General features: G+C 47.8%; 1 protein-coding gene across 8 annotated transcripts in view; it reads left to right on the top strand.

Moving 5' to 3' along the window:
- enah (ENAH actin regulator) overlaps positions 1-13964 on the top strand; it is a 556073-nt gene that overhangs the window by 105119 nt on the left and 436990 nt on the right. For 2 of the 8 annotated variants that reach the window (XM_072500303.1, XM_072500302.1), the window contains exon 1: positions 9748-10023. The exons of 2 other annotated variants lie outside the window; for them this stretch is intronic. In XM_072500303.1, coding sequence (XP_072356404.1) covers positions 9986-10023 — 38 coding nt within the window. In that variant the 5' untranslated portion in view covers positions 9748-9985. Of the gene's footprint in view, positions 1-9745; positions 10024-13964 lie in introns of those variants that run through there. 4 more of the 8 variants (XM_072500299.1, XM_072500304.1, XM_072500305.1 and 1 more) reach the window with 4 other exon arrangements.

The raw sequence follows: 13964 nt of genomic DNA, 5'->3' as shown, positions 1-13964 counted from the left end.
TGCCATTCTGAAAATGTTCCTCTTGTCCCAACTCTGACTCCTATCAATTAGCGAATTCTCTGTCCATGCTAACATACTATCCCCAACACCATGGGCCTTTGTGGATCAGCACGAAGGCGAGGTCCCGGGTTCGATCCCAGCCCCGGGTCACCGTCTGTGTGGAGTTTGCATTTTCTCCCCTTGTCTGGCGGGTCTCACCCCCACAACCCAAAAAGATGTGCAGGGGAGGTGAATTAGCCACGCTAAATTGTCCCTTAATTGGGAAAAAATAAATTGGGTACTCTAAATTTAAAGTAGCCTTTTGTGCTGTATCTTGAACATTTCATCTATCCTTTTTCATCTATCTTGCTCGGTACCACCTCAAAGTATTCTAATAAATTTATCAGGCATAATTTCCCTTTCGTGAAGCCATGCTGACCCTGCTTAATTATGTTATGCATTCCTTTTTTAAAAATGTTTTCAATTTAAGGTGTAATTTTTTATTTTATTTTTTTAAATATAAATTTAGAGTATCCAATTATTATTTTTTCCAATTAAGGGGCAATTTAGTGTGGCCAATCCACCTAACCTGCACATCTTTGGTTTGTGGGGGTAAAACACATGGGGAGAATGTGCAAACTCCACACGGACAGTGACCCGTGTAAATTCTAAGATTCTATGATATGACCCAGGGCCGGGATTCGAACCCGGGTCCTCAGCGCCTCAGTCCCAGTGCTAACCACTGTGCCACGTGCCGCCCCTGAGGGAAATATTTGGTTCATAGAATAGAATCCCCACAGGATAGAAGGAGGACGTTCGGCCGATCAAGTCTGCACCAGCCCTTGCCCTGATAGAGCACCCTATCTGGACTCAATCCCCTGCCCCCATCCCCGTAACCCCACCTAACCTTTGGGCAATTTTTTTAAGGATGGTCAATTCACCTACCCTGCACATCTTTGGACTGTGGGAGGAAACTGGAGGAAACCCACGCAGATACAGGGAGAACGTACAAACTCCACACACATGTTCACTCGGGATCTGCATTTCACACTAAACCCAGGCCCCTGGCGCTGTGAGGCAGCTGTGCTAATCACTGCAACCGTGCCGCGGTTAATTTTGTTCATTTATTTTTAAAAATATATATTTTTATCCTCTTTTTTTCACATTTTCATCCAAATTTACACCCACCAACAAACAATCAACATTAACAAATACAATGTCAATCCCCTGGCCAACAATTCCTCCCTCCCACCAACCCCCAAACAACCCTCAACGTCAAAGAAAATGATTCAGGAATCCACCATCCACCCATACATAGTCACCATCAACATACACAGTCCAAACCCACCCCCCCAACGTTCGATGTCATTCAATTCTTGAAAATATTTGTTCATTTTTAATCAACAACACTCTTCAACCCCTCCAGCTTTACATTCTCCCTTTTACTTGCAGCGACAAGTAAAGCTTGAGGGTTTAATCTTCACAGAATCAGTTGACTTTATATGCACTATTCTTTGTTTTACAGCTTAACCCTCTTCATCGGAGTCTTTGTAATCGCAGCTTTTATCTCCATTCAGTAATATGGACTTATACAATTTGTGCTTTCCAGATTTCAACTGTTTTTTACTTTTAGAATCAAAGGATAACACATTGTTGGTTCCATGAACTTTTTACGTTAACATATGTGGTTTCAGTGTATGGTTCCTCGTCCACCTTCCTCCTCAAAAGCAGTTGATCACTGATTATTTAATCTCCTTTCCTACCTTGAAGAGGCACTGTGGGCCCTTAAAGGGATGTGGGTTAATCAGCTGTTTGCTTGGTGTCATTTCACAGTCACTGCTGCCCTCATCCTGAACAGCTGATGCCATGCTAATTTGTATATTTTCCTTCAAGCCAGACATGCTCTGGACAATATTTGTATCTGCACTGAATAGCAGTAGGTTTCCTGCAAGAGGCTGTGACAAGATACTTTTAGGAAAGTCAAACTCACTTTCTTCTGCTGTCTTCTTTCCTAGCTTTGGAAGAATTAGAGGTCTATTCGATGGCAGGTGCTTATCATTTCTTCATAATCAGAATCCAAATTGATTCAGAACTTGCGTCTGAATTTTCATCACAGTTATTATTAGATTCTTTCTAGGGATCACCTTCAGTCTTGGAATTCTCAGGATCTGGTTCTCTACTGGATTTTATCTTTGACAAACGTCTGTGTGGAATCATTCTCGTAGAGATAATTTCATCAGTATTAGCAGAATCAGATTCATTACAATTGTTATTTGATGTGTGATTAATGTCTTTCAACATTTCTTTTTTTGAGTCATTTAGTGCCCAATGAATTTTCCTAATTGAAAAAATGAAATGAAAATCGCTTATTGTCACAATTAGGCTTCAAACGAAATTACTGTTAAAAGCCCCGAGTCGCCACATTCCGGCGCCTGTTCGGGGAGGCTGGTACGGGAATTGAACCGTGCTGCCTTGGTCTGCTTTCAAAGCCAGCGATTTAGCTCTGTGTGCTAAAACAGCCCCTTATTCCCACCTGTTTTGCCATTGGTATCTCATGTGCTATCCACAGGACTTCCCCCGCACTCTCTCTAATCATGGGTGAAGCTACAACCTTCATTTCTGCCAAATCATTCCCCAAATGTTCAGATTTAGATTTATTGTCATGTGTACCAAGGTACTGTGAAAAATATTGTTCTGCGTACAATCCAGGCAGATCGTTCCATGCATGAAAAACATAGGACATACGATAAATACAAAATATAAATACATACATAGACATCAGGTGAAGCATACGGAGTGTAGTACTACTCAGTGGAGAAAATGTGTGGAGAGATCAGTTCAGTCCACAAGAGGGTCATTCAGGAGTCTGGTAACAGCGGGGAAGAAGCTGTTTTTGAATCTGTTAGTGCGTGTTCTCAGACTTTTGTGTCTTCTGCCCGATGGAAGAGGTTGGAAGAGAGAATAACCTGGGTGGGAGGGGTCTTTGATTATGTTGCCCGCTTTCCCAAGGCAGATAAAGTCAACAGATGGGAGGTGGATTCGCGTAATGGACTGGGCTATATTCATGACTCTAGTTTCTTATGGTCTACTCGGGCCACTGGTAACTCCTTAACCTCTCCATCTACTGCACATGACACTAAATCCCACTCCAATTGTACTTTATACAGTGGAGCCAGGGCATCATCTCCACCTATCCTCTTCACTAATACCTTAGCTTTTATTGAACACTGGAGGGAAAATCAATCCTTCTCCAGTAAACGAGTTTGCGTAGCACCTGTGTACCTTTAAATAGTCATAGATGGGTGGCATGATGGCGCAGTGGTTAGCACTGCTGCCTAAGGCGTCGAGGACCTGGGTTCTATCACGGCCCCAGGTCACTGTCCATGTGGAGTTTGAATATTCTCCCGGGTCTGCGTGGGTCTCACCCCACAACGCAAAGATGTACAGGGTAGGTGAATTGGCCACGTTAAATTGCCCCTTAATTGGAAAATTAAAGAAAAGAATAGTCATGGATTTGGCTACCTAGTTGAGGAAAATGGGGTAATCTTACCGTTAGACAAAAACCCTGCATATCTCTCATCTACCTCATCATACCTGATCCCACAGCAGTGTTTACCTCGGGTCTCCTCAGCCCAGTTAAAGTTACAGTCTGCCCTGTAGTATTCTTCACTCTTGTTCCCTTTTCAGAATCCTCGTTAGGAACTCCAACAAGTCTCATAGGCATTCCTTGCAACTTCCAACAGGCTGAACGAACATGTCCCACCTTATTACAATGGTAACACCTAGGCTTTCGAGTCTCACCTACACCCTCAGTACCTTACTTCCTGGTCTGAGAAGGAGATCTCGGAGCATTTCCAGTTATTCATTCTTTACTGTGGCTGCCTGCTTTCCTTTCACTCTGCCACCTCCTATCCTTTTCAAAATTGCTTGTCTGTAAATGCCTCGACTTTGCGTGCGAGGTGGGGGCTGGTACAACAGAAGGTGTTGTATGGGGCGCACCACACAAAGGCGAGGATGAGCCGACTCTTTGAGGATGTCTGTGAATGTTGTGGGGTGGGGGGGGCCCCCTGCAAACCACGTTCATATGTTTTGGTCATGTCCAAAGCTGGTGGGGGGGGTAATTTCCGGGTAATTTCGAAGGCGGTACATGTGAGGCTTGAGCGGGTTATATGGAGGCCATATTCGGGGTATCGGATCGGCAGGGGTTGGAAGCGGGAGCGGAGGCAGATGTTTTAGCCTTTGCCTCGTTGATCGCCCGGAGGTGGATCCTGTTGGGTTGGAGGTCAGTTTCTCCACCCTGTGCCCTGGCGTGGCGGGGGGGATCGAGTTTTTAACACTTGAGAAGGTGAAGTTTGAGTTGAGGGGAAGCTTGGAAGGGTTCTACAATTCATGGGCTTTGTTGATTATGCACTTTCAAGAATTGGATGATATCGAACACTCGGGGGGGGGGGGGGGGGGGGGGGGGGTTGGTGTGGTTGGGGGAAGGGGAGAGAGTTGGGACTGTGTATGTTGTTGGTGACTATGTATGGGTGGATGGTGGATTCCTGAATCCTTTTCTTTGATGTTTGTATTTAAAATGTTGGGGGTTGGTAGGAGGGAGGAATTGTTGGCCAGGGGATTGACATTGTATTTGTTACCGTTGATTGTTTGTTGTGGGTGTAAATTTGGATGAAAATGTGAAAAAGGAGGAGAGTAAAAATATATATATTTTTTTTTAAATTGCTTGTCTAGCAGTTGTCACCTGTTGGTCTTCAAAATGGTTCTTATTGTAGAAGGTAGGGAATTCTTCCAAGAGAATAACCTCTCTGAGCCTCATAGGTAGTCGCAACTCCCATCTATCAAAATTGTTTTGCTTAACCTTTCAAATTCGGCATACATCTGTCCCGGCTGTCTCAAATTCTGAAACTTTTGCTTTGGGAACCAATTCATGTGCATCCAGAATAGACTTTATACCCTTGTCATAATTCTTCCACACCCGCTGTGACAGGGAAGCATAAATTTCCTATGCCCGCCCCGTCAATTTACTTTGCATAGATAATGTTCTTTTCTTTTGGCCACTCCAGTTGGGTTGCTATTTTCTCAAAAGCCCTAAAAGAAACGGTTTCTACCTCCTTCACTTTGAATTTTTGGAGGGCATTTCTAAAGTTAAACATATTGTCACTGTGCACTGTTCGCCGCTCCCCTCCAGCTCCTGGCAGCTCCCTTATAATATCAAGTGCCTTAAGATGGAACTCTCTGTTTTTTCCTCTCTCTCTAATTCCAACCTCATTGCAATTTCCATTTGAAAAGCTTTTTAGTTTTGCTGCATCTGCATTTCTTTTCCTTTTTGTTGCATCTCTAATTGTTTCATTTGTAACTGGATTTTAGCTAATTCTACTGATGGTTTCCATTACCCAGGCTGTGTTTCAGTATTTATTTCAAATTTAAATGCTGAGCAATCGCTTCAGTTATCTCCACCTTAATAGCTTTAGCTGGTACCTCTATTTTTAATTTACCAGCCAATTCGACTAGCTTTTTGAAGCCTTTTAAATAAAACAAAGACAAGTTGTCCACCTGGAGAAAATACGTAGCACCTTCCAGAGCCATCCTGTTATATCGATCCTGTTATACCACTACAATCCTTTTTAAAAAAAATCTTTTTATTCGCATTTTAAAAATTATATACATTGCCGTTTGTTTTCATTTATTGTACAGTACCCAAAGACTTCTTCTTAGGTTTCTCTATTTGCAGTCTGTTGCCGTCTGGCTCAGCGTTCAATCCCCCCCCCCCCCCCCCCAATCCAGCTCCCCTCTACCTCCCTTTCCCCCCCCCTTCTTCACTGCTGCCCCCCATTCTTTCTTTCTTGCTGGGTTTTGCTACCTCACTTTGCCCCCCTCCGGTCCTCTCTCACTTTCCTCTTTCTGTCTTGTCCTGGCTATTTCTCCCTGGCTACTGGCTATTTATTTATTCATGTGTTGGCCACAAACAGGTCTCGGAACAGTCGGGTGAATAGCTCCCAAGTTTTATGGAAACCTTCTTCCGATCCAAGGAAGGTGAAGTTGATTTTCTCCATTTAGAGAAATTCCGATAGGTCGGATAGCCAGCCCATGGCTTTAGGTGGTACTGCTGATCGGCAACCGAGCAAGATTCTGCGGCGGGCGATCAGGGAGGCAAAGGCAAGAGCGTCCGCCCTCCTCCCCATGAAGAGACCTGGCTGGTCTGATACCCCGAAGACCGCCACCTTCGGGCATGGCTTCACCCTCATCCCCACCACTTTGGAAATTGCCTCGAAGAAGGCTGTTCAGTACCCAGCAAGTCTGGGGCAAGACCAGAACATGTGGACGTGGTTGGCCGGGCCTCCTTGGCACCATTCACATCTATCCTCTACTTCCGAGAGGAACCTGATCATTTGGGTTCTGGTCAAGTGGGCTCTATGTACCACTTTTAGCTGCGTTAGGTTGCGCCTCGCGCAAGTGGAGGTAGAGTTGACCCTGTGCAGTGCTTTGCTCCAGAATCCCCACCCTATTTCGAACCCCAAGTCTTCCTCCCATTTCCTCCTTGTGTCCAGTTCGGTGTCGGCCCTCTCGAGCAGTCGTTTGTATATGTCACTACAGTTCCCTTTGCCTATGATGTCTGCATCCAGTAGCTCTTCTAATAGTGTCTGTCGTGGTGGTCGCAGATATGTCCTTGTCTCCTTCCGGAGGAAGTTTTTAAGCTACAGGTACCTGGGTTTGTTGCCCTTAGCTAGTTGGAATCTCTGCGTCAGTTCTTCCAGTGTTGTGACCCTACCGTCAGTGTATAGGTCCCTGACCGCCAATGTCTCCCCGTCCTGCCTCCACCTTTTGAAGGTGGTGTCAGTGAGTGCTAGTGTGAACCTGTGGTTATTGCAGATGGGGGCTTTGTCGGACATTTCGGGCAGTCCGAATTGCTGCTGTAGTTGGTTCCACGTCTTGAGGGTGGATATCACCACTGGGCTGCTGGAGTGTTTGTTGGGCAGGGTTGGGAGTGCCGCCGTGGCGAGGGCCCGGAGAGAGGTCCCCTTGCAGGAGGCCTCCGCGCACACCCACTGGGCTTCTGGCTCTTTTGTCCATCCCATCACTCTTTCTGCTGTCGCTGCAAACCCAGTGGTATAATTGTAGGTTTGGGAGGTCTAGCCCTCCTCTGGATTTTGTTTTCTGTAGGACCTCCTTTGTGATCCTAGCATTCTTTCCTCCCTCATAAAAACGCCATGATTAATTTGTCCAGTGAGTTGAAAACGGCCTTGAGGATATAAATCGGGATGGATCTTAGTAGGAAGAGGTATCTGGGCAGTATGTTCATTTTGATTGTCTGGGGAGTGATTTCCACCTCTGCAGGTCCTTTTTGACTTCCTCTGTCAGACTGGTCAGGTTCCATTTGTGGATCCCCGTCCAGTCATGAGTGATTTGGATCCCCAGGTAGCGGAATTTGTGTCGGGCTTGTTTAAACGGCAGTCCCGCCAGAGCTCCTCCCCCCTCCTCCTCCCCCTCTTCCCCCCCTCCTCCCCCTCTTCCCCCCCTCTCCCCCCCTCCTCCCCCTCTCCCCCCTCCCCCCTCTCTTCCCCCTCCTCCCCCCCTCCTCCCCCCCCTCCTCCTCCCCCCCCTCCTCCCCCCCCTCCCTCCTCCCCCCCTCCCTCCTCCCCCCTCCCTCCTCCCCCCTCCCTCCTCCACCCCCTACCTCCTCTCCCCCCCCCCCCTCTGTCCTGCTCACGCCAGGGCCCCCTCTAGCCTGCCCATGCCAGGCCCCCTCTCTGTCCTGCCCGTGCCAGGGCCCCCTGTGTCCTGCCCGTGCCAGGCCCCTCCCTCTGTCATGCCCGTGCCAGGCCCCCTCTCTTTCCTGCTCACGCCAGGGCCCCCTCTAGCCTGCCCGTGCCAAGCCCCTCTCTCTGTCCTGCCCGTGCCAGGCCCCCTCTCTGTCCTGCCCGTGCCAGGCCTCCTCTCTGTCCTGCCTGTGCCAGGCCCCCTCTCTGTCCTGCCTGTGCCAGGCCCCCTCTCTGTCCTGCCTGTGCCAGGCCCCCTCTCTGTCCTGCCCGTGCCAGGCCCCCTCTCTGTCCTGCCCGTGCCAAGCCCCCTCTCTGTCCTGCCCGTGCCAGGCCCCCTCTCTGTCCTGCCCATGCCAGGCCCCCTCTCTGTCCTGCCCGTGCCAGGGCCCCCCGTGTCCTGCTCGTGCCTGGCCCCTCCCTCTGTCCTGCATGTGCCAGGCCCCTCCCTCTGTCCTGCACGTGCCAGGCCCCCTCTCTGTCCTGCATGTGCCAGGCCCCCTCTCTGTCCTGCCCATGCCAGGCCCCCTCTCTGTCCTGCCCGTGCCAGGCCCCCTCTCTGTCCTGCCTGTGCCAGGCCCCCTCTCTGTCCTGCCTGTGCCAGGCCCCCTCTCTGTCCTGCCTGTGCTGGCCCCCTCTCTGTCCTGCCTGTGCCAGGGCCCCTGTGTCCTGGTCGCGCCAGGGCCCCCTCTGTCCTGCCCATGCCAGGCCCCCTCTGTCCTGCCCATGCCAGGCCCCCTCTGTCCTGCCCATGCCAGGCCCCCTCTCTATCCTGCCAGCGCCAGGCTCCCCCACTGTCTTGCCCGTGCCAGGCTCCACGTCTGTCCTTCCCGCGCTAAACCACCCCCTCTGTCCTGCCCGCACCAGCCTCCCCTTCTGTCCTGCCCGCACCAACCCCCCCTCTGTCCTGCCCACGCCAGCCCCCCCCCTGTCCTGCCTGCGCCAGTCCCTCCTCTGCCCTGCCTGTGCCAGGCCACCTCTGTCCTACCCGTGCCAGCCCCCTCTGTCCTGCCCGTGCCAGTCCCCCCTCTGTCCTGCCCACGCCAGCACCCCCTCTGTCCTGCCCATGCCAGCCCCCCCCCCTCTGTCCTACCTGCGCTAGACCCTATCTCTGTCCTGCCCTTGCCAGCCCCCTCTCTGTCCTGCCCTTGCCAGCCCCCTCTCTGTCCTGCCCGTGCCAGACCACCCTCTGTCCTACCCGCGTCAGCTCCCCCCCCTGTCCTGCCCATGCCAGGGCCCTTTCTGTCCAGCTTTCGCCAGGCACCCCCTCTGTCCTGCACGCGCCAGGGCCCCCTCTGTCCTGCCCGTGCCAGGGCCCCCTCTGTCCTGCCCGTGCCAGGGCCCCCTCTGTCCTGCCCGTGCCAGGGCCCCCTCTGTCCTGCCCGCGCCAGGGCCCCCTCTGTCCCGCCCACACCAGCCCACCCTCTGTCCTGCCTGTGCCAGCCCACTCTCTGTCCTGTCTGCGCCAGCCCACCCCATCTGTCCTGCCCATGCCAGCCCCCTCTGTCCTGCCTATGCCAGGCCCCCCTCTGTCCTGTCTATGCCAGGCCCCCCTCTGTCCTGCCCATGCCAGCCCCCCTGTTCTGCCCATGCCAGGCACCCCTCCCTCCACTCCCTCCCCCTCACTCCCCTTCTCCCCTCTCTCTGTCCCCTCCCCCTCACTCCCTCCCCCTCTCTCTTCCCCTCCCCTCTCTCATCCCCTCCCCCACTTTCTCTCTCCCCTTCCCCCACTTTCTCTCTCCCCTCCCCCCTTTCTCTCCCTATTTCCCCCCCGCTTCTCTCTCTCTGTCTCTCTTCCCTCTCCCTCCCTCTCTGTGTCTCCCCCTCTCTCTCGCTTCCCCTTCCTCTCTCGTGCCCCCCCCCCCCCCCCTCATGCACTAGTCTCTTCTTCTCTTCCCCCTCCTCCACCCCACAATGCCCTGCATGTGCTTCCTCCTTGCTCTCCTGCCTGCTGATCTCTCTATCCCTTTACCTTCCTCTTTACCTACGAAGCAGTTGGAGAGGTCTCGGTGATGTTTATACAGCAACATTGTTGTATTTTTTCCATTAGCATGTAAGCGTCTGGTGCTAATATCTTAGCCAACTGTCTGTTAACTCGAATAATGGAGGGGATAACAGTCATATGAAAAAATTATTGATGATATTTTTCTTTTCTTCAACAATTGTATATTATACCAAACAATGACACAGTATTCCAAGTTAATTTTGACTGAAAGTATTTTGCTCATAAAGATAACCTTTCGGGAGCCATGTTTTGGAGCTGGACCATGTGGAGAATTCAGTTGCTGTGAGTCTTAAACCTTTTGTTGATATGGTAACTGAAACAATATGTCTAAATTTGACAAAAATATTTGTAGAAATTGTAAATCCTGTGAGCGCAAATGTGTTTTGAAGGAGTGTCTATTTTTAGCATGCTTCAGAGAGAAGTAGAAATTCTCATCTTTCATAGAATATGAATTGCTACTGCAGTCCTCACACAATGCTCCCAATTTCATCAGTGCAAATAATAAATTTAACCTGCTGCAGCCTAATGTGTTCCGATATGGCCAATATCCTTTGTATTTCTGCACTGACATGTCGGATTCATTTGCACAAACAGAATTTTAGTATATATAGCAGAAAGACATGCAGATGTACATACTGCATCAAACTCGTTCTACTGCCTGAACAAGTGGACATGTAAACAGGAGGGATGCGTTTACTGCAGAAACAGCTGTGGGGAGTGCTGTTAGTAAAATTGCAGTTGATTGATTCTTGGCATTTATGTGTAAATGATATTGATGCATTTTGAGATCCGAAAGCTTTTGTCAATTTAAGGAATACCATTTAGGATGGTACTGTGACTTGCGACGCATGTGTTATGGGGAGTGCATTAATTTATGCCTGTGATTTCCAAAGTGGTGCGTTGTTGATCATAGCGAAGGTGTTTAGGTGAACTGCTTCCTCCTGAGGGAGTAAAAATGTGGAAGATGCTTACGCTATATTAGAGACTTGTCATTTGGAGCTGTCTTGTGGTTAACCGTACCTACAAAACACGAGCACTTGCATGCTGCTTGGAGTTGGGGGTGAGAGGAGAGAGGGGTGTGGGAAGTTGTGTGGTTCTTAATGCATCAAAGGAAAATAATTAATAGAATGTTGATCATTGATTATTTTAAATCTGTTGGACAGATTTATTATACCATAAATGGTGTACATGTGATGGAGTTCTGCAACATGATGTATAAGATTGAGTTATTCATTTGGGTTTTTCTCACGCTGGATAGGTTAGTTGGAATTTTATGGACTGAATTTCAAAATTATGAATTATGAATTTAAAATCTGAATAAGCTCAGTTTAAAAAGAATTAAATAATGTGATTGAGCTTCTAGTTTTACAATTTTCAGTTCAAGTGAAAATCCATAGAATCTCTACAGTGCAGAAGGCCATTTGGTCCATCGAGTTTGCACCAATCCTCTGAATGAGGCCCATTCCTCTGCCCTATCCCCATAACCCCGAGCATTGATCGTGGCCAATCCATCTAACCTGCAGTTTGGGCTGTGGGTGAAAACCGGAGCACCCGAGGAGACATGGGGAGAATGTGAAAACTCTACACTAGCCACTCAAGGCCAGAATTGCACCCAGGTCCCTGGTGCTGTAATTGTATGCAATTTAGAATTCAATTCCTTATTGCATGAGCAGAATTATAAATCATTAAAAAAAAATATATATAAGCTAAGCCTGAAGGTCTCTTTGTGCAAATCTCCTCCAATCTTTTATTAAAATATCAACTTTGTGTTGTTTTTCTTTTCTATACCAGAGGATTTCAAAATCCTGGGTGGTGTTGAATGCCATCCATAATATTCTTTGTGGTATTTTCTTCTAAAGTAAGCACTTTGGATTTGTACCAATTTATTTTGACTGCATTAATAATCTGAACACAAGAAGTGCTCATTAAAGAGAGTTGGAAATACATTATGGTCTGCAAAAATGAATCATGTCCTTCAGTCTGGAATGCCTATTTCATAACAGATGAGAAATTTTGACTGATCTGAATGGGCAAAGTTTGGTAATGGTGTTGCTACATTAAACCTATAATAATATGCAGTTTTTGCCTGGCCGGACAGTTTGATTGGTCAGTTTAAGAGGTGGATCTATTGTTTAGGACCTTCCCTGTTGTTGTCAATTGAGTCAAAAATTGCTACACTCAGTACACTTGGAACCTTCAAGTTAGAATAAGCATTGATGGGTTTGTTGGTGGACAGTGCGAGGTTAGTTATCGCTGCAGTTTATGACTGGGTGGTGGGTAGTGGAAACCTGCACCGATTTTGTAAATTTTCCAATCTAAGACTGCAAAGTACTGGCACTAATCAAAGTTACAAATAGCATCCTTTGTGATTCAGACCATGGTACGTTTTCTCTCGTGCATTTCTCTTAAGAACACGTTGAGCGTGACCACACAATTCTCCTTGCCTACCCTTTGTTAAGGTCAGTGAGATTACCTTCACTTGGCTAGAACATCTCCAGCAGGGACTTCTCTTTCCTTTACTGCAGAATTATCTAGAATTTCTCTTGGCTCCCTCCCTTTTCCTTGGCGATGACATCCAAAGAAATGAACCCTGAGCTGATGGATCTATTGTTTAGACCATATATTTTATTTAAAAAGATTGTCTCTTCCACTTTAAAATTTTTTTTTAGAGTAGCCAATTAATTTTTTCCAATTAAGGGTCAATTTAGCGTGGCCAATCCACTTACCTGCACATCTTTGGGTGGTGAGGGGGAAACCCACACAGACACGGGGAGAATGTGCAAACTCCACACGGACAGTGACCCAGAGCCGAGATTGAACCTGGGACCTCGGCGCCATGAGACTGCAGGGCTAACCCACTGCGCCACCATGTTGCCCTTCTCTCTTCCTCTTTTAACGTTGCCAGCATCCATCCTTGCTTTGGTTTATCTGAAACAGATCTTTGCCTTTCTCGCCTTCAGATGCTCCCGACTTCAATTCATCCATACCTCTGGTACTGTTATCCTACTCAGCTCGCCCACCATCACTCTTGTGCCCACTGACCTACATTGTTAACAATCCCTAAAGGCCCCTTGTTCGAAATCTTGTTAATATTTAAATCTCTTAATGGACTTTGTCCCCCCACTGTACTTCACCTCTAGCAGTCCTATAACCCTCTTCCAACCCCCAGAATGCACACTTCCTCTGACTTCCAACATTTCCATCATTTCTGTTTAAAAAGATTGAACGGTAAGTTTTTGGTCGCTCCCCTTTAATATCCCCTTCTTTGGTTTGCTGTCCTTGTTATGGTTGTAGTAAACTGGCATATTGGTCAAGTATAACAGTACCATCAAAGCAGAGCTGTAGTGAAATACTGCCGATACTGGGAATGTGAAATAAAAACAGAAAATGTGGAAATGGTCAGCAGGTCTGGCGACAGATTCTTGGGATGGAAAGATTGCCTTAAGTGGAGAGATTGAGTCGACTTGGCCTATATTCCATAGAAGTTAGAGGAATGAGAAGAGATCTAATTCAAACATTAAATTCAGTGCTGGGGCCACAATTATTTATTAATGACTTGGACGAGTGAAGTGAATGTACCATTGGCAAGTTTACGGATGACACAAGAATCGGTGGGAAGGCGAGTGATGAGGATGACACAAAGAGTCTATAGAGGTATGTAGACAGGTTGAATAAGTGGGCAAACAGTTGAATATATTACAGGGAAATGTGAAGCTATGCACTTTGGTCAGGGTAGGAAGAGGAATTTGGGGGTCCTCGTGCATAAATCACAAGAAAAGCATACAAATTCAGCAGGTAATAGGGAAAGCAAATGGAATGTTAGCCTTTATTTCAAAGGAACGGAGTATAAAAATAGGGAGGGCTTGCTAAAATTATACAAGGCACTAGTTAGACCACACCTGGAATGCCGTGAACTGTTTTGGTCCCCTTATCTAAGGAAAGATATACTGTAATTGGAGGCAGTCAAGAGAAGGTTCATTAGGTTGACCGCAAGTATGGGGAGATTTTCTTTTGAGGAGAGGTTGTGTAGGTTGACTGAGGAGTGACCTTATTGAGACATATAGGATTCTCAGGGGGCTTGACGGGGTAGATGTAAGAGGTTGTTCCACCTGTGGAATCTCAGATAAGAGGTCGCCCATTTAAGACCGCAATGAGGAGGAGTTTCTTCTCTCAGAGGGTTATGGATTTGTGCAATTCTTTACCGCAAAGGGCTGTAGAGGCTG

Source organism: Scyliorhinus torazame, chromosome 4 (assembly GCF_047496885.1).
Source record: "Scyliorhinus torazame isolate Kashiwa2021f chromosome 4, sScyTor2.1, whole genome shotgun sequence".
NCBI lineage: Eukaryota > Metazoa > Chordata > Chondrichthyes > Carcharhiniformes > Scyliorhinidae > Scyliorhinus > Scyliorhinus torazame.
Note: the sequence above shows the minus strand (reverse complement) of the source record. Positions and strands in the feature narration are given on the sequence as shown.